A 21,496-nucleotide genomic window follows, 5' to 3' on the forward strand; every position below is an offset into this window, starting at 1 on the left:
AATGTCATTTGATACTTCTAGCTGAATCATGATATGCAGTGGTCAGAAACTATAAAAAAGTCTCTACATTGCACTGCAAATATACCTCATTCCTGATCAGTCTTGAGCTTAACCAGAAGTAGCCTTTTGCACAGAATGCCAGTCCTGCCATATTTTTTGCCATGAACAGATGTCCACTGAGGATTACGTTGGCAGTGCTAAACTCATTTCATTTGTCACCTGCAGCATGCCACACTTTATTCCAGGTCACCAAAGGCAAACTCCTATTGTGATAAATCCCTGCCTCACCACATCTCTGTGCACAGGTCTGCCTCTGCTGTTGCTTTACCATCACTTCTTCAGACACACATTCTGTGCTGTTTTTAGATGTCAGACTCAATAAGCATCAGAGGGGTAGCCGTGTTAGTCTAGATCTGTAAAATCGGAAAAGAGTCCTGTGGCACCTTATAGACTAACAGACGTATTGGAGCATAAGCTTTCATGGGTGAATGCCCACTTTGAAGGATGCAACAAAGTGGGCATTCACCCACAAAAGCTTATGCTCCAATACGTCTGTTAGTCTATAAGGTGCCACAGGACTCTTTGCCCCTTTTACAGACTCAATAAGGTGACAACTGTGAATCCAAACAGAAGTAAATAAAAAAACTGAAGAGGTGGGGAGGGGACACCTTTGTTGCCTTTTTTTTAAATGAAAGGGTATCCCAGATAAACATGAGTGCGCAGTCTAAACACAGTACCTCAAAATACCTGACAGCATGGAATACACAACATGTTGCTTCATCACGAGACAGCATAGCTGTCCTGGCTTGAAGGTTTTAAAATACAAAATGAACAGCCAGAGCAAAAAACAAACTGCTCCCTCCACGCTACCAGAAATAAGCATGAGACAAAGTTAAGAGCACGATGAATGGGGAAATACATTAGCTTGTAAGGGAGACTTAGCCATGTCTGCTACAATTCAGGCTACTTCGGGGGCTTTTATTATAATCACCAGTTTTCATTTGCATCTTCTTCATTTTTTTTTAATCCCTTGGAGATGAGATTTTTTTTTGCAGGCTTCAGCAAAGAGAACATGTTGAAGCACAGTGGTGGTTATTCTCTTTTTTTTTTTTTTTTGAATGCGGGATGGGAGATGGAAGAATAGATGAGGTGGGGAAATGTGAACAATTTTTTAGCTAGCCATTGAGGGATGGTTTGTGCTCCCCAAACTGGAAAAGAAGTGTGAAAATGTGAAAAATGGCATTTAAGTATAGACATGTTGCTTACTTGCAAAAAATAAAATGAATACCTGAGGTCTAACTCGGTTTTCATGCATGCACCAGTAGCATGTAACCAGAGGTAAGTGAACGGTTTGTGACATATTGTGTATTTCGTATCTGGTTGGTTTTGTTTTTTCTGTACACAAACTTTGTGTTTTCTTGTATATGCTGTCATTTGCTATGGCTCTTTAAAGAGGCTATACAGATATATTTCTGCCTGTGGAGTGTACATGAACTGTTCATTTCCCTTTGCTGTCTAACTGTTCGATCATTTTAGCCACTTGGTATTCTTTCTGTTCCCTGATTGGATGAGCATAACTGTAATGAATAGTGGGGAGGGTATAATCCGTTAACTGCATCTTTGTTTCTCCAAGGAGAGTGTGAGCCATTTGTGGAGTTAGAGGATCAGGAACACAAGGATTTGAGAAGTTTTAGGACATTAAATCTTTTCTCTTTCACACAAAGCAAATTTTGTTTAATCACAACTCATGTGTCTTTAATCATGAAATGCGGAGCAAATTCGTCTGTTTGGAGCTTATCAGCATCAAAGGATGGAGCCATCCTGCTGTTTATCTCAGGTATGCAAGGCGAGTTTAGAGCAGCTTTGTGCTGGAACTGTCCCAGAACGGTTTTTTAGTTTGTGTTACATATCACCTGTATTCCTTGTATGGATAAGGAAACGGAGGCAGAGAAACGAAGTGATTTGTCTAGCACCTGGAGCAAATCAGGGTGGGATTTGTAGTTAGGACTTACTGACTCTAAGCCTTGAGTTCATTCCTTACAGACCACATTGTCTCTAAAGCATGTAAATATCTCCAATAAAGCTGCTGCTACTTAGAGTGCTCGCTCATGTCCATTCCAATGTAAGTGTGTGCTCGCCCTGAGCACCGCTCCTGGAAAGTTTTTCCCTCAGAGGTATCCGTTGGGTTTGCTCTGGTGCCCAGTGGAGTCATGCCCCATAGTACCGGTATATAGGGCCCAGTTGCCTCCTTCTTACAGGCCATGATGGTTATTGGATTTGTTTCTTGTCCTTGTGTTTTCCCGCAAGTACTTCTCTTTGGACTTTGCTTATCTGTAAATAGGTTTGTTTTTTCTAGAGAGTTTTTTCCCCCAGTGAGTTAGTAGCAGATCCCGCTCAGTGGGTTTGGACCTTCCCCAGCACTGGGGTATGCCTTGGTACCTGGCTTTCAAGCCATGTGCATTGTGCCATAAGCCAATGCTGGTAGGTGACCCACATTCAAGCTCCCTCAAGTGTCTGGGGGAGGCCCACGTGCAGGAGCATTGCAGGATTTGCAAGGGCTTTAGTATCCCTGTCCTCCTTTATTCTGGGCCTGGAGTCCTCTGGCAGGAGGGAGGCAGCGGAGAAAGGCTTCCTGCTGCTGGAGCCTTTCCCTATAGCAGGGAAAGACTTGGGCAGTGGGGACACTATACTGCTAAAAATAAGAATGCAGCTGTGGGAGGCACTGCTTGGGCATATGGAGAGCCAGGTAGGGTTCAGGCTTGTCTTTATTTGCCTAAGCAGTGCCTCCTTGTCTACACTGCTATTTATACTCACGTTAGTGGGGGCATGCAGTATCTGTACTCTACACACTGTTGTAAGGAGAGTGCAGTCTAGACATACCCCTAAGTCATTTTTATCTTCTCTAACCTTTTCGACATGCATGTAGGAATTGGTTCTCACTGAAGGTAATTTGACATAAGTGCAGGCAACACCAGACCCACTGTATGTACTTGAATTCTTATTTATGCTGCAGTTATTTTCCTTTTTCATGAAACAGTTATGAGGACAAGACAGGAGGTCTCTGGGGTGGCTTATTGGACTTGCCATATTGCATTCCACTTTGATATCCGGTTGTCTGTAGGAATTTAAGGAAGTAGGTTTTTGCTTTGGTTTGGGTATTTTTTGTGTTTCTTGCTTGACCATTTTTTTTTTTTTTTTTTGGACCGAGAAAATGGCACCGCTTAAATAGAAGCAATATAATGCCTTTTAAACAAACCAGATAAAATTCTGATTTAAATTCACTGTAAAAACAGTAATGAAGATGCTCTGGTTCTTTTTTTTCTTTTTTTTTTTTTTAAAACCTGTCTGCATTTAAAGAAAACACCAGTTAATTAGCTTGCACTTAAATATGACCTTCATCAGGAATCTGAGTGTTTTACACAACATTTAATTAACCTCCCCATGCTTCTTGTCTGACTAGAAGTACAATGTATATACAACACATGTAAGCTTCAATTCTGCAAGCTACTTAAGCATGTGCATAACTTTGAATCGGTTTGTCTGTACAAATATTCCATTTTTCAATCGTCCAAAAATGCTTTAGGTGATTTGTTCCTTTTGTGACCCTCTGTGGTTGTTTTCAGCTGTTTTTACAAGATGCCATTCATCTCAAACTGAAGACTGTAGTCTGATTTAACTGAAATTATAGTTGTTAGATAACCTGTAATTTCATTTCTAAAAGTAATGACCCAATCTAGGTGGGAGTGAGAGCTTTTTCTAACCAACAGCCTCTTGTTTGATTTCTTTTAGTGGGAAGTGTCTAAATAAGTTCATGCAAGCTATCTGACTTCACAGCTATCCTATACTGTACAATACATGAGCATCCTCTTTTCCTTTCACTTAATTTTGTTTCTAGCATGAAATCCACTGAGCATCGTAAATCTGTACCAATTCTAGCTTTAGTTGACTATTTTTCTTTGTGATCAAAATTGTTAAATTATTTATTTTGTATGTAGTGCCAGCAGTCTGCTAGATGCTGAACAGAGTGGTAAGAAGACACAGCAGGAAGAAAAATAAACCAGCAAAACAGAAACTTAGACATATTTAAAGAAATATAGACATAGGGCTCTCCATCCACAGAACTTCCTTTTGAATTGTTGGGAGTCTTACACATTCCCAGCTTTAGAAGGTGAAATCATGGCCTCACTGAAGTCAATGGCATTATACGCTGATAAGGCTTGAGTTTCACTCATAGAATTGGGCCAAGAAACAGGTAAACAAAACAGGGCCAAAAATGACCGAGCAGGTCCCCGTTTCACCCTGACTTCATTGGGACTCTGTAGGGAAAGTGTTTACATATAGCACTGTGCTTAAGTACATTCCTGACCTGGAACCATAAAGAACATCCCATGTACAAAGAAAAATGTGAATTTTCTAGGGAAATTCATGCATTTATTTCAAATGTGTGATCAACTTAAACAAGAAGAAAAGGCAACCAGTTGTTCATAATATAGACTCAGGGTAATTGTCCAGTGTGTTTTTGTTGCAGTGGTACTCATTTCAAACAATTCTATGTTGCAATGTTAGAAACACTCAAGATAAATTTTAACTCTTTACAATATGTACAGATTCATGAAGAAACAAGAAATACAGTGAAATTAAAATAGCATTCCACATTAAATTCTCCTCTGAATCTACTAAATCATTCACATCCTCTACCCTTAACTTTTCCAGTTCTCTCCTGCAGGCATTCAGAAATTGATTTGCATTGTCGTAACCATAAAATAAAAAAATAGGCTTCTTGGAGATAATATGACTTTTTCCAGAAACAATACAGAGACTCAGTTTAAAATTTACATAATCTATTTTTGAAGAAATAAATCTCTTCTTATGAGCCTGGATAGCTGTAGCAGTGTCTGGATTGCCAAATACAGGGCAACATTGTTGCTAAGGCCTTTTATTTTATTTTCTACAACTTAAGGTTTGATTTATTTATAATATCAGTAAAACAAATTATCGCCCATCAAAACATGAGCCTGTAGAATGATCGAATTCAAGTGAGATGGGCTTGAATCAAAACCGTAGGTTGTGTTTAGGATTTTGGTGTCAGTTTTCACCTTGCACTCAGTTCTGTGTTGGGCTGAACAAACGGTCTGATTTTGATCATGCTACATTACTATAAACCCCCACAGAGTTAGACCAGTTAAAAACTAAATATTAGAGTGAAGAGAATCAGGCCCCCTGAATCTTAGTGCAGAGTGTGATCTAGTTTTTGAATCACCAAGAGTGGATGGGATTATTGAGATCTGTGATTTTGGTTCTGCCTGTTTATAAATTTATGGGGGAAAATCCTCTTGCAAGTTACACAAGTGTAAATCACTTCCTTGTAGTTACCCTAGATTTACAAAGGTGAGCAGAACTAATCTCATGAAATTTTGGACCTGAAAGGAAATCTCAAATTTGGGTTTGGGGACCTTTCTAATTCAGATGGTTGAGCTGGAAGTGGCTCTTCTTTTCACCATCTTTCCAGATATACATTTTCCTCCAATTTAAATATATGAGGAAGGTTGGGATCCGTTTTGGCCTTTAGTGCCTGAGTGGCATGTAAAACACCGAGAAGCAGCTTCCATACCCTTAGAACATTGCATTAATGAATGCCTTGTCCGTGAAACATAGGCATTTGCACTTGCTGCCATAAACATAAAGCTGCTGGCATTGTGAGGTGAGATGCAGGTTCAGAGCCTCAATCTGAATACATTTAGGCTTCTGTTTAATGTAACTCACATGAATGATGCTGGTGCCTTGGGATTCTCCACATCAGTTAAATTAAGAATGTGCTTAAATGCTTGCAGGATCAGAGCCTTAGCCTAGTCTCCTCATATCCCAACCCTTACCGGCTGCAGTCACAGAGATATAAATAAGATTAAATACAGCCAAAATCAATTGTTGTCTTATCTCTAGGGTAGCTTTTTGGAAGTACATTTGGTAGCAGGGTGATTAGATACAGTTAAAATAAAAATATAGATAATCTTCAGTGGAGAGGAGAGGGGAGGAAAAGACTCTTATAATGACACTGACCTTGTTTTATTTTGAAATTCATCCTTCTACTTTTATTGTGATAAACCATTGTCATAACAGAGACAGCCCTACAACATGAAGCCAGTAGACAAACATTGTTCGAAATGCATGCTGCCAGAACCTCGCAAGTATATGCATCTGCTGATGGATGTGATTTTTACCCTTCTCCCATCCTCCTCCTTGAAGCTAAAGAACTGGTGGATGCAGGGGAAGAAGCAGCTCAGTCAGTGTGGACTTTAAGCTCCTGTAAGCAGCACTGTGTGCAGCTAGATCACAGGTTGCTTTGGCAAAAGCTGCAGCAGCAAACTAAGCTCACTTTTGATTTGTTTTGAAATCTCTGGGGACTGCTGATTAATTCACTTTTCTGTAAGCTCTGTGAATATTTTCTTTGTACCAACCAGTGTTCTTCAGTTCAGGTTTTCTTATTTTCCCTGAGAATCACTGAAATCTCTTAGGGATTTTTGCTTTTTGACAGCCCCACAGCAATTATCAGTGTCAGGGAAAATCTCTCAAACAGTCCCACGCCTCCACCATTTAATTGTTGCTCAGGCCAAGCTGCCAGGGAGATCAATGGGATTTGCTTCATGCATTTAAAAGTAGTCATGTGCTTAAATATCTCAATGAATTGGGGCCTAAGAGCTCCCCCATAGAAGTTGCTGAGCACCTAAATCTCTTGTCTACTTAGCATCTGGCAGAAATGAACCCTGAAGGACTGGGCACATGGTTACAGATTCAGATATTCATTTAAAAGAAATCAGATACTGTACTTGTCTACATATTATTCAAATCTCTTAGGGTAGGAAATAAGACTGAAGCTGCTGTAAAGAAGCATATGTTCCTGTCTGGATTTCTAGTAGTTTCTTGCTTCAGTTACATTGGAAATTGAGGTAGTAGATTAGTTCATGGTATTAATGGTACTGGTTGTGACCCAAACCAATATCAAAATTAAATATAGTCCAAAACTTGTTTGTAGGCCCTTCCCTCATCCCCCACCCTGTGGGAAAAAAAGACTGAATTCAGGTCAAGTTGTAGGTGAAAGCAGCTTGGGGTTGGTTTCTGTTTTATCTGTAATGTTTTCCCCCTATATTAGTTGTTCCTAAATCTCTAGTAAATCAGTATACCCTTTTGACATTAGAAAGCCTCTTTCTTTTTGTACATCCTCCCTCTTTGCACATAAGAGTGAATATCTGAATTATTGTTATCCAGTTAACCATTACCTAGCTGTGAAAATTAAAATGAGAACGTCTTTCTTCAAAATCTCTATTGGTATCCAACTCCTTAAACTTCAGTGTAAACTTTAATTCAGGCAGATGCAGTACTACGGTACATATAAATAATGAGCTTCATTCAAATTCCATACATACTCATCTCACATTTAGATATGATTCATTGTTAACTTGAGGTTTTTTAAAGTATTTTGGAATAAATTGTTGTGGACACTTGATGTTAGGTTATTGCATCTATTGTGCTTGAGCAGTAGTTAATTTTTCCATAGATTGGGATATACTAGAATCATCGTTGTATCAGTGGTTCATTATACACTCTATTAGTGTTATACCCAGAAAGAGAAGATACTGTGAAATCTCCCCTTCAGTGATTGTACATGTTAAATGTATGCCTTCTGCTTGACTCATTTAGTAACTTGTGGCAGTATACAACCCTGCATAATCTGTATTAAAAAATTCTGTGTAGTCAAAGTAATATCAAATTTTAGTCGTTGAGCTCCTGTTAAAGAATATAGGGAGTTGTGCACCAAATAACCTTAAGACAGGCATGAATATCAGGGGGTAAAGTTCCTTGCTGCTTACTATAAAGAAATTAAAGACTACTATCATTCATTACACAGCATTAAAAGGTAAGACTATATAGAGAAAGCACATAACTATTCCATTAGGAAAATTGTTTGGAATTGTAGCGGATATAATTTAGGATCAGAGAAGCAACTGGCTTCCAGAAAAGAAAACCTTACCTCAGAAACCTCTGCATTGTCTTTAGTTATGGATGTTCTTTGGGAAGGCTACAAGAAAACTTTTTATGACTAACACATGAATAGCCATTATTTTAATAGAAGAGTGAAAATGTTGAATCAGGGTTATCGTGACAAGGACTTCAAGGGTTTAACTTCCCTTCCCCCCACTTCAAAGAAATATACTCCTTCACTTGTACGCCCAGGGAAGTGGAATCTTGTCCAAAAATTGGTCTGTACAGCTCATTTAAAATAGGAGTAGAACTAATTTCTGGGAGACATGAGTCATGTGTCTAATGACAAAAGATGCAGTCTCTCCATCCTGGGTTGGCAATTTATGGATTGCTGGGCAATTTTTGCAGATCATGGCTCCAAGTCCAGTAAAGCACTTAAGCTTGTGCTTAACTTACGTTTGCTTCAGTTGGGTGAAGCACATGCTTAAAGTTTGCTGAACTATTCTCCTTACTTCTCCCTACATGTCGCTCTTCAGTGTCACTTCATTAAATCAAAGATGCAAGTATGCCTCCTCCAAAAATTAAATTATGGATCAACTCTTAACACAGAGGAGATAAGTTTGTTTTCTGGGGTTCATTGATCTGGGTAGCATACATAACTTTACATATTTTATTGTTTGAATACATTCTTTGTTCTATGAGCAGATGATTACACAAACTATGTCAAACATCTATTTTAAATCTGTCAAGCACAGAAATGTCTAATGTGCTGCTTTCAAAAGAGGGTTGTAAATAACATATTTGTGGGGAAAAAAAACAAAACTGCCACTATTTCTTTTTCTTAGACTAATTTTTTATCTCTTTAACTATTTACGTTACAGTTATACCAGCCAGGGTGGTTGATAGATTCATCTTGGATTACACATCTAAAGCACAATCATTACCAAACAAGAGGTGGCCAAATCGGGACACTCTGCTTACTCTCGAGTACATCTCAATATAGCACAATATCCAATGGGTAATGTTACCTTCGTTTAAAAAAAAAAATCTTGGTAAAAGTTTGAAAGATTATTTCAGTAGCCAACACAGATTGCTGAAACTAGATACTGCTGCCTGTCTAGGTGATATATGCAAAAGCTAGTGCCCAGTCCTCAACACTAAAATTCTGTATAGTTTGGCCTGTTTAAACCAGAGATGGAACCAAAGGCAGAGAAAGTGATTTCCCCAAGCTCCAGCAAAAATGATGAATTTCCGCTCAGGTACAGGAGAGAGCCACATTTTGTCCAGAATCAAACCAATATTTGTGGAAAATATCATGCCCACTGTATGAAGACAAAATAGTAGTAGTTGACTGTCCCTAGCCTTGTCTTGCCTCTGTGAAGCCCTAATTCAGCAAGGCACTTAAGCAAAAAACTAATTTTAAGCACATGAGTAGTCCAATGGGATTAGTTACCTGCTTAAAGGTTAAGCATATGCATGAAGTGATTTGCTGGATAAGGACCTATTAGCCTACATGCTCAGGTGCCTATCCAGTTAGAGAGAAAATCACTCAGAATGGACAATTAGGGGACTTGCACTCTGCAGCATTCTTTGGAAAAGGGAAGTACTGCAGCAAATTAAACAGCAATATAGTGTGAATTTTGCTGCATGAGCTATCAGATTGCCTTCAGTTTCAGACCCTGAGAATTTATAAACTTCAGTATCTATCTGAATACATAAAATGTATGTAATTTATGGGCCTGGCAATATTAGACATCTGTTTTTCATATTTAGTTTTTGTCAAAACTGTTAGGGTTATGGATTTAAAAAAAAAACAATTAAGCATTCTTTAAAGTTTTGTATAGAACATGCATTATGCTATGTTTCCCAGCTTTTTGTGTGTATATATTTTATATTGTATATGACATGGCATTCACCCTATTTTATTGGGCTACATTACTGGTTGGTTACTAAGAGAAGTGGATCCAGCTACCCTGATGACTAGACAGGTATGCCCACATTGGGTCTGATGAGGGGTGGGATGACACCTGAGTTAGAATGTAGAAAGACAGCTGTAGAGAGGTATTCCACAGTGGAGGAAGCTGCAGAAGGGCAGAAAGGGGCTGCTGGAGGGGCCTCAGAAAAGGCCTTGAAGAGAGTGCAGGAGGGGAGTGAGCTCTTGTAAGAACTGCCCTGGAATGGAGGCCAGAAAGAGTGGCTGGGAAATGGCTTGAAGCCCTTTGGAAAGAAGGTGAGTGGATGTGGAATATGAAAGGACTGTGATTAACCTGGGACAGACGGGTATCATTTTGATGGAATGTTTTATTTATGAAGGAAAGCTGAGGGCCTTTGCCTGGGAAAAAAGAGGTTGAGTACCTGAAGAACCGGGCACAGAGAAGAAAGGGTTGATTGACAACTTTAAATTGGGACATTGATGTCTGCTGTAAGACTGTGGGCATAGTTATTTTTTAAAAAAAATAGTAAATATACCTGCAACAAGGGTGCTTGCTAGCTTAAGAGGGGTTGCTGAAATAATTTCCGAGACCCTCACAGAGAGGGTATAATCGTGACCATCTCCTATTGGCCCACAGGGTTCTCAGAAACCATGTTCTTTGTAACAGGTTTGTATAGAAAGTGGAGATGTAGTCCTGTGGAATTACTTTATTACCTGTGAAGGGGTGGGGGAGTATATAATTGTGATATATAATGTGTACACACTTGTCATTTGTTTTTATGGTAAACAGCATGCAGGTACTAAATTTATAGCGGAGGAAATAGGAAAATGAGCATGCACCCTGAAACACTTTACAATAATACAATGCTATGTCTGTGTCAATGAGTGCTCAAGTTGTACAGCTTCAAGGATTCTGGTTTACTGCCAGAGGTAATTAGTTCCCAGGAAATGTACATGTTACATTCAACACTGTGAAGCCACTCTTGTGTAATTTGTAGGCAAAGAATAAATGAATGAAAAATATGATAATACAAGCTATGTAACAACACTTGAGGAATATAGGTTATCAGAAGGTTATGGCTGTGATTGATTATGCAACAAGAAGCTTTTAGTAAAGTAAAAGTATATTACGTTGGAACCTTTAAGATCTAAATAGATTAGGCAGCACATATCAGCTCTTCCTTTGAGTTAAGTTGTATTACATAGTGTTGACCCGACACCCTCCCTCTCCCCCCCCCCTCCCAAAAGGGTCAGTCCACTAACCCCTACTTGAAGATAAGACTACTAAGTGTGTATATACTTATGAGAGAATGCTGCATGATCAAACCATATCTTGCTAAGTAGCTGTAGTTGCGACTTATAGAACTTTGATATGTATTACACAAGCATACATTCTTGGCTGGTGTTTGTTTGTTTTTTAATCTCTATGTAAATGTAGGTGCCAAATCTTAAAAACACCCAGAAGTCAATGAACTTTACAACATGTGAGTGCTCCTACTGAAGTCAAGGAGGCCACTCACAATATGTGAAGTTCCACAAGATTCAAGTCATGTTTATCATTTTACTCTTGTGAGTAATTTTCATTGACTTTTGGTATGACTATGCACATGTTCTTAGGTGTGTTTGGGACCAAAACTTTTAGATTATAAACCCTTTTTGGGTGCACAGGCACTTATAATGCAGTTTTACTAGCACAGCAGGGTCCCTGTCCTGAGTGAAACCTCCAGACACTATAATGATTGAAATAATAATTGGAACACCTTGAATTTTTTGTTCTATCTTAAATTCTGTCATTTCAAAATAATACTGATCCCCTTTTTTCTAGTCTTTTTGAAACACTTATGACCAAATTGCTGTGTCACTGTTTCCCTTAATTAGACTTTTTAAAAAAAAATGGGCAAAGTTATGAGTCACATGCATTCCATAGGTTTAATCTCTGGTCATTTTTCACATGCATAACTCTACTTTTTATTGAAATAAGTTATACATAACACACAGATTTGATCCAGTACTTCCAATGTTCTTAAAAAATTCACTTGTATTTTCTTTTCTCTACACAATCAGATTTCCTCATGGAAGAAAAACGACTGTGGTGAAGCTGATCACTCAATTTTGCATTGTGGGGATTTTTTTAAAGAATGGGACCTTAACCATCTGATTTACTGCAGTTTATCAAATTCCTGTTTTTCTCTGTACACACTGTAAATCATCACCCTTCATTTTAACATTGTCCTTCACACCACGGGGGGTGCAATTCCAAAAGGGTGAACTCAGTTATACTATGATGGACCCATTTGTTTCAAATACAAAATGTACTCTGGGAGAGGGGGGCAAACTGGAAAAGGAGAATCAGTGTTTTACTATAGAATAGACTAACAGTTCCATATTGTACTTGCTGTTTACTTATACTAAATTTACCTACCCATTTTCTCAAGCTTTAACTGAAAGTCTATTGTAACATGTGCACCACAGTTGCTGCAATTAAGTCAATATTTACTAACAAACCCACATACATAATATAAATAACCTATTTCCTGTACCACTCTTTGGGAACTGATCTATTGCAATCCTTTTTATATACTTCAGTTCTTACTCGGGTGGTGGTTGTTGTTTAGGGTACTGCCTTACAGAGAAAGCGTGCAGACTTGTCGTATTATAGTAAATGCAAGAGGGACACAGGTAAACAGACTGCTTCACATATTTAAAGAGAAGCATTTTTGTGGTTGCCAGCAAAAATGCTGGGAGATGCCGTCTTGGTGAAATCCGTAAAGCTGTAAAGCACTGTTATTGGCCTAGAATTTCAAAGGGTGCAGAAAATGCCTGGGTGTGCTTTCACATTCTAAATGCCTTTTCATAAGGCAGAAACCCAAACATGTTCAAAGCCAGTAAATAAAAAAATCCATCTGAATATATAGGGATGGGGAAATTCATTATTTCAGAAGCATTATCAAGGCTGAGTTTGTTCCTGTATTTCTGGGCTACATTCACTATAAACAAATCAAGTTAACCATATAAAATAGATTGTTTTAATCGATTCACTGCTCTCTCATTTTCTCTAATTACTGTAATTTCAGTGATGATTGGAGGGGATTAATAATTAACTACTGCAGAAATTCATGTTTCATTTTATTCCTCAGATTAAAGATTTATATAGTTAGCAAAATGCAGTTAGTCGATTTACCATAAATTAATTAACCCTTTCATGATTAATAAAATACTTTTACACACAATATGCAATTCTCTTTGCTCCTTAGATTGAGAGAGACCATGGAAACAAATTACAAAGAGATGGTCAGGGAGTGAGCGAGTGCTGTTAATTGGTCCATAGGTTTATTCTTTGCCAATACTGAAGATGCCTGGCCAAGATTTTAAAATAAATAAATGACACCACACTTTATTAATCCATCATAAATTTTATACTGGGCCCAGAGCATGCTGAGAGAGAGAGCTTTGGAGACCATTTATTTATTTAAATAAATGTTATGGAACACGAATCCCTGGCTGTAGGCACCCTCACAATCAATAATAAAATTCAAAAATATTTTTCAAAACTCCATATAGTAACACCTTTTCCCCTTCTCCTACACTATGTTAGGAGGGCATCTCTTTATACCCACCTTTTCCTGTGGTACACCTTTTCTTATAAGAGTATATAATCTGTCTTATTGTATTTTTTTTTTTTTTCGTACAGAGTCTCTCAGACATGAATCAGGTTTGAACTAGTGCAGTGGTTCTCAAACTGTGGGTTGGGATCTGAAAGTGGATTGTGACCCCATTTTAATGTGGTTGCCAGGGCTGGCTTAGACTTGCTGGGGCCCGGGGCTGAAGCCCAAGCCCCACTGCCTGGGGCTTCAGCCCTGGGTGTCAGGGCTCAGGTTGCAGCTGCCCTGCCTGGGGCTGAAGCCCTTGGGCTTCAGCTTTGGACCCCTGCACCCGGAGTGGTGGGGCTCAGGCCTTGCCCCTCCTCCCCCCTGCCCCCCAGGGCAGCGGGGCTTGGGCAGGCTCAGGCTTCTGTCCCCCTTCCTGGGTTGTGCAGTAGTTTTTGTTGTCAAAGGGGGTTGCAGTGCAATGAAGTATGAGAACCCCTGAAGTAGTGGGTCAGCTTTAGTTTAGGATAATCTATTCAATTTTTGAAAGATTAGTTTTAAACTCAGTCTTACATAATACAATACCCTTTGTTATATAGCATCCTTCCTACACAGTCTCACAAATAACACTTTACTGAAAAAAATCACTCATAAGCTACAGAGAAAAAGAGTGTGAAACTGGCTTTTGAAGGATGGAGGGAAGAGTTCCAGTTAGTGAAGCCCTAGTAAGTGTGGCCATTCAGCTATGGAGAGCTTTAAGGCAAGGGCAGAGACAATGCCAGCTTTGATGGGGTAGAATTGAATGAAGGAGACAATAGGGGTCTAAAAGGGCAAAGAGCTCACATGGAGCTAGCTCATATATGGCAACACTAATAATATGAGACAAGATGTTTTCTGGAGTGGAAAGATGGTTGTTTAGTTCAGGTATCGGACTGTGTCTCAGCACCTTAATTCCTGGCTCCACCACAGACTTGGGGTTGTCTGCATAGTATGGCAAAATGTGCATCAGAGGGGTGTGATCTGTAAGACAAACTGATGTGTTATGCTCTAGCTGTCCTGCTGGCCTGCTTGAAAAGGTACCTTGGTTGCACTGATGTCCCATTTCTAACAGGGTTGTTTTAATGCATAGTAGGTATGTTAAAGAGCATGCCAGCAGCATCTACATGAGGCAGTTAGAGTGTAATGCATTAGAGCACTCTACAGATAACACCAATCTAGTGTGCTTTGCTGTGCCTGTAGACAAACTAGTCATGTGAGAGTCTGGAGGAGTCATTTGATCTCACTGTACTTTTACTTCTCCATCTCTAAAATGGAGATGGTGGTACTACTATTCTCCCTCCCTTTGTTTTGTCTGTTTAGCCTCTGTAAATTCTTTGGATCAGGGAATATGACTTTTTTATAATGGTTTTGCAGTGCCTAAATCTATGGTTTCCTAATCTCAGTTGGGGTCTTTGTGTGCTCCTGTAATTCAAATCAGTAATATGGAGGCCCAAATTGTTCACAAATGTCATAATGGGAAGAAACTGTTACAGTAATAAGAGAAGAAATGAGATGTGCAAATACTTTAATAGGGCAAATTTGAAGCTGCACCTATATTTCGATGTAGCAGGTTAGGCAACAAATATTTTCCACCATTTTGCTATCCCTTTCCATAATGGAGTGAATTTTGCAATATGACCATGTCCATTTCTTTATTTTCTTTGAGTCCAAACGGAGACAATGTGGGTCCTGGACCAAGGTATTGGGTTAGTTTGCAGTGTGAGTACAAACGAGTCGTATGGCATTCTGTCATGATGGCAGCGAGGACTGCTTCATAGAATGTGCCCTGTATGAGACAGGGTAAGTCACAGGGGACTGAAGTTTAATTGGAGTATAGGCTCGTTATAAAATAAAAACAAAATAAAGCTCATCCACTCACCCTTCAGCTGACTACCTGATTGTCTGCATGTTGTTAAGCCATTTAAAAATGGTACAGTTATTTCCAAAACACATTGACCGCCATGTGTGTTTTTGGTTTGGGGGTTTTGGATGTGTTTTTTTGTTTGTATTTCTTAAAGGCATTGTTGTGGACATTTTAGATACTGAGAAGCAGTTATTAATTTTGACACTGAACTATGCATATAATAGTTTATAAAACAACAATAATTGAAAGAGCAAGCATATGTGGGGAATAATATTAATTCTCTACTGCTATTTACCTTCCAAAATGTCAAATTATTACTAAAGGACACAATTATGGCATAGACTGAGTGCTGAAAGTCAAATTTAGAGAAAAAACTCAAATTGATAAATTTCAGATTTTCGAAATGCAACCAGTATTTAGAATCAGATCCTCCCCAGGTATAAACTGGTGTAACTCCCTTGAATTAATAATACAAATTTTATGCTATCTGAGGTTATGGCTCTCAAATGTAAGTTGAATGGTGTAAAATAGAGTATGATGTTCCAATTTAAAATTTAACCCATATGTACATTCTGTTACTACATACTTAACTGGTCAAGTGGAGCAGAATTTATCCAATGGTGTCACTTTCTAAGGAACAGATTGCAATTTGCTTTAATGCAAACCTGTTAGAAATGGGACAACATCAGTGCAAATTGCAGTCTATCCTATATAAGTGGAGGTGCGCTCCCCAGGAGCAGAATGGGTCAAAATTCATTCTGCAGAGTTACAATTGTTCTCTTTTGGTTTTGCAAATTACTTCACACCTTTTAAATGAGCAGTTTATTCTGTTCTGTGTGCCTAGTCAGCGAGTCTGCCCAATGAATGGGGGCAGTGGACCAGAGCTCTGTCCGTTCTTCCCATCCTTCCTGTGCCCTTCTCTGCCCATTTCCTTGCATCATGGTGTATTGGGTGAGAAGCTCCTGCTGTTGTCACCACAGCTGGAATCACACTCTGAACAAGGGAGATCAGGGAAGCCTTACTCCATCTTTCTTTACTATTGCTGTTGATGATTGTCATGCATTCATATTACAGTAGTGCCTGAAGGTGTCCCATTGTGCTAGGGGCTGTATAAACAAAAGTGAGTGATGGTTCTTACCCCCAAGGGCTGACAGTCTCATTAAAGGTTTCAGAGTAACAGCTGTGTTAGTCTGTATCCGCAAAAAGAAAAGGAGGACTTGTGGCACCTTAGAGACTAACCAATTTATTTGAGCATAAGCTTTCGTGAGCTACAGCTCACTTCATCGGATGCTGTAGCTCACAAAAGCTTATGCTCAAATAAATTGGTTAGTCTCTAAGGTACCAGAAGTACTCCTAGTCTCATTAAACTACATAGATAATGGAGAAGGGGGAGCAGAGGAGTCCACACCTCTTAGAAGGCTTTGCAAATACTAACCTTGATTTTTAAACAGACCTATTTTATGAACCCAATTTATTTCAATTCAGGCTAAGGTCTGAGTCCCCAGGCAGGAATTCTGTCTATTGGTTTCAAGTTTAAAAATGCACACCCAGCTATGTTCATAATCAGAGTAGTTAGTATTTTTTTCCTTTAGGAAATTGTATTTCTTTTACCTCCACAAATTGAGAAGTGACATAATAGATTCTGACTAACTTAAATAAATGTGAACACACAAATAACATTTTGGGCAGAGACAACACCAAGAAAATTCTGCACAAAAGGCAATCTTCAGAAACAATTCAACAATGAGGACATAGTTTTATAAATGAAGCCGCTTTGAAACCTTGAGATAATTGCTCAACTCTTACTATGTAATTATTTTTAAATGTTGTCAGTGGTCATCTACAATTGAGCACACGCATTTTGAACATGGAAACTCAGGAAAACAAAATATACATGAGGAAAAGTTGACGGTGTTATCCAAACCCCCTGGAAGTCCATTGAAAGGCTTTCATTGACTTGAATGGACTTTGGATGTTTATCTGAACCCTATTTAAATCTTTCACATGAGCATAATTATGTAAACCCCAACTACGGGGCACAGTGTTTACACTCCTCTCTTTTATAAGTGTGTGTAAAGTTGAGCCATTTGTCTGGAAAACTCATGCTTCTGGTGGAAGTGGAAAATACTGGATCATTTCAGAAGATCATGAATATGACTCTAAAAATGGCTGACATTTAGTATTAGTAACATGACATTAGTATGGCAGGAGGAGAGAGGTTCTTATTTTACCTGAATAGATTTGTACAACCCTAATGAAAACCAACATTTAATTTCAATACATAAATGTATAATGCCCATCAGAATCCCTAAACAACATGCTTCAACAGACTGAGAAACCACAAAAATCCATTTGTTCTTGAAAGGGAAAGTCTGATTCCAGTGAGGGATTTTCGTTGAATGCAAAATCAGACCAACCTTCGGCTCTCTAATTGGTCCATGATGAATGCATTTCACTGAGATTTTCAGATTGATGGAGAATAGATTTTGAAACATCATATTTGGCTTCCTCTCCAAGCAAGTTTGGAGAGACATGGATGGAAATCAGCCTTTTGTAAATTAAAAATAATGAGAGTCCCAGATGTAAACTTAACCAATACTATAGCTTTTCTGATGTCAGTCGAGGAAGGGGTGATATGGATTTGTTTCTCATATACTTTCACAATACAATAGCTGGAACAAGCAAATCATACAAATGCTTGTTTGGATTAATGAAGGTGAAGATAGAAACCTCCATGTTTTAAAGCCACAAGTGCCTTATGTTTTACCTCACCTCACTGGCATTGTCTTATGTTTTTATGCTTACTCTTTGTTTTTGATTGCTATAGACCTTAAAAGCCAGGCCAGTCTGCCAGTTTTACTGCCTTTTCCAGTAGTTTACTTTCCCCCACCATCTTTCTGGGGGAAACTAAACCAAACTACTAATCTTTATTTTTCAGGTGTCAGGCTGTAGCTCAATAAAGGGAGACTTCATAAGAAATAAATTAATTTCAAGCAATAACTGCAGCACCAAACTCTTCTTAAAAACTAAACAAAATAAAACTTGTGTTACTAACTTCTCATAATTCAGATTCCTTAGATGCTTTTTGAAGACATGATTCTAAGGCACATGCTTCTCATTCCTTGTCTGAATGTATGACAGTTTATCCATATTCATATTCTACTACCTTTTTGGGCAGAGGATGTTGTCAGGCATGTAAGTTACATCATGCTTGGAAAAGCAAAGATGTGTAACCAGAGCATGTAAAATATCTTTCTGTAATGTGATTGTATTTTCTTTATTCTCTACAGAACCCACTTAATTGTGTCTCTTACTGTTGTTCTTCCTCTTTGTCTGTGAAAGGCTTCCAGTGGTTTTAATCTAATGCTGACATCTCCTAATGTTTTGTCTCTTCCTTTGCTCCAGATGGAAGGTGGCAAGATATCCTCAATAAACAGAAATTTACAATTTCTAGTCCTACCACATAGAAAGTAATCAATTTCCCTTCTGGAAGAGGAAAACAAATCATACTTATTTTCTGCAGTGCCTTGGGCCTGATTCTTCTTTCGTACACTAGCTTTATACCTGTATATCTCCATTCATTGCCTTTAATGGATTTATGCTGTTTTTGTTAGCAATTAGTTTTTATTGGCTAGATAATTTAACAAAGATCTATGGTTTCATGACTGACAAAGAACTGAGTTCCAATCAGTGGAAAAACAGAATCAAATATTAGAGCAGCTACTGATTATTCAAAAATAAGTTCACATGTGTTTTTGACCTCAGTGTCCTTACAAAGCAACAAAACACAGCAGCAAGACTGGAGATTTCTAGGAAGGATCATAAATCCAGTTTTATTTATGTAGCAGAACACAGCAGTTATCACTCAACAGCAGAAGTGAAAGCTTGGGGCTAAGTAGAACTCATAATTATTTTTAGATTTCTAAAATCTTTAAAACTTTAAGCTTAGACACCTAGCACAGATTGTGTCCTTGGTTACACATGTATACAGCTCCTGTTGGGCCTCAATGAGAGCTAAACATACCTAATCAAGACCAGGATTTTACTCAATTTTCATAAAATATGTGGCCAAATGAATTTATGTTGACAGTATTGTATTTTATAGTTCTGAAAAGTATGCTAGGAGTTTGGGGTGCAGACTCCAGCTGAGCTGCGCTTACCTCAGGCAGCTTCTTGTCCATGGTGCAGTGGGGTAAGGCAGGCTCCCTGGCTCTGTGCAGCTCCCAGAAGTGTCCAGCTAGGACTAGAGGGTAGGGGTGGCCAGGAGCCTCTGTGCAGTGCGCTCTGCCTTCACCACAGGCACTGGCCCCGGAGCTCCCATTGACCGTGGTTCCCGTGGGCAGTACATGAAGCTTCCGTGATCACCATGCCAGCTGCTTCTGGGAGCCACAGGGAGCCTGCCTTGGCTCAACTGCGCTGCCGACCAGACTTTTAACGTCTCTTCAACTGGACACCTGGCAACCCTAGTCAGTTTCCTTGTTCAGAAATCCAAGTCTGCCTTTTCAACAAACACTCTGTCTGACCAAAAGGAAGCTTGGTCTCTTGGCTTCCTCCCAGGGTGATGTACACTGCTTCTCCCCCCTGTCTGCTGGCTTTCTCGTTCCCTTCTCTCATGCACACATACAGCCGCAGCTGCTTCCAGTCAATGCCTCAGCCCCTGCGTTTGCAATTGGTCTCCAGAGAAATCCTTTGGGGCACCAGACTTAGTATGAAGAGGCCTTTTCAGAAACTGGCCCATGCCTTGGGTGATAGCATCTGTTTAGTGACAGCTGACATAACAAAGGGGCATTTAATTGCTCCCTCACTTCACCTGAATTAAGAAGTGTTTAGTAAATCCATTCACTTTTACCAGGTCTGTGGCTGATGGCTTCTGTTAACATCTTCCAGTATAACAATGTTAAGTGAGGGTTTGTCTGGTCTAAAAATGATTTATGTAATGGAGACATTTAACTTTCATAGAGATATGCAAACCTTATGCTTGGTGGGCATAAACCAACCACTAATTGAAGGGGGTAAGGAAAAAAGCTTCCTGTGGAGGTTAGCTGATCCATAATTATCCGCTATAGGATTTATTTATTGTGCTTTCATCTGAAGTAACCTCTGTGATTGCTTACATATATAAATACTTGTTTTTTATGAGGGTACTTTCTTGTCTGTCTACTACAGTACCTGTGATGTACCTTTTTGTGGATAAATAGATTACTTCAATTTCAGTGTTCTCAAATCTGAAATCGGTCACTTTTCCACAGCACTAAACTTTTCTTTAGAAAAAGAGAGACAAGTAATGTTGTTTTCTGCAGTGTATTGCCGTAGTTTTCTCATCACAGCGATAACAGTAGATTTAAGCTTTCTGCCACATAGAAATGAAGGTCAAATATTGCTGGGAGTTTTGTTTTTTTAACTACATTCCATTAATGCAGTACGAGGAGTACTTCTATAGATCTGCATATAAGGTTGTTTATAAATTCCACTATTTCACACTATCGATTTGATTTTAAAAGTAATTTGCTTCCAGAGAAGCACAGTACATATTTTTTCCTATTACGGTGCAGACAACTGGGATTGATGACAACCAGATCTGATGCAACTCTAACTTTCAATTTATGGAGATTAAGTAGTCGTTGGAGGAAAAAACACTGGAGGCTAAAGGAATATTTTTCTGGAAGCAGTGTGAAGAGTTGACTAATACACAGTTCTCTCGGTAGTTCCTTTTAATGGTACACGCTACCGTATTAAATTAATATCAACCTCTCAACAGTCCAGATTGGTTTTTCTACCGTAGAAACTTCTACTGAACAACATCATTGTAAGTGTCGCTGGATAATGTTATGGAGATAACCTCAATTAGCAAACCGATTGGTATGTTTTATAATTGCATTCCTGTACTTTTCCACCATCTTTTGAAACTGATAAATTCTAATGCCGATACCATGGTGTCTCTAAATAAGAAATAGTAAATATCAAAGTAGTTACATTGTTCACGCCAGTATTCTGTGCTCTATGGGTGGTGGTAAAATCTTGAAGAAATAAAAGAATGGTTTAGTGCTTGGGTGACCTGTGTGTGGCTTGAAGACTTCCTGTGACCCCTTATGCAAC

General features: G+C 38.9%; 1 protein-coding gene across 2 annotated transcripts in view; it reads left to right on the plus strand.

Moving 5' to 3' along the window:
• The window catches only part of NRG3 (neuregulin 3), a 920,908-nt gene that overhangs the window by 257,741 nt on the left and 641,671 nt on the right, over window positions 1–21,496 (plus strand). The window contains exon 1 of one of the 2 annotated variants that reach the window (XM_073353290.1): window positions 8,967–8,995. The exons of the other annotated variant lie outside the window; for it this stretch is intronic. Coding sequence (XP_073209391.1) covers window positions 8,992–8,995 — 4 coding nt within the window. The 5' untranslated portion in view covers window positions 8,967–8,991. Of the gene's footprint in view, window positions 1–8,966; window positions 8,996–21,496 lie in introns of those variants that run through there. 2 annotated transcript variants of the gene reach the window in all.

This window comes from Lepidochelys kempii, chromosome 7, assembly GCF_965140265.1.
Source record: "Lepidochelys kempii isolate rLepKem1 chromosome 7, rLepKem1.hap2, whole genome shotgun sequence".
NCBI lineage: Eukaryota > Metazoa > Chordata > Testudines > Cheloniidae > Lepidochelys > Lepidochelys kempii.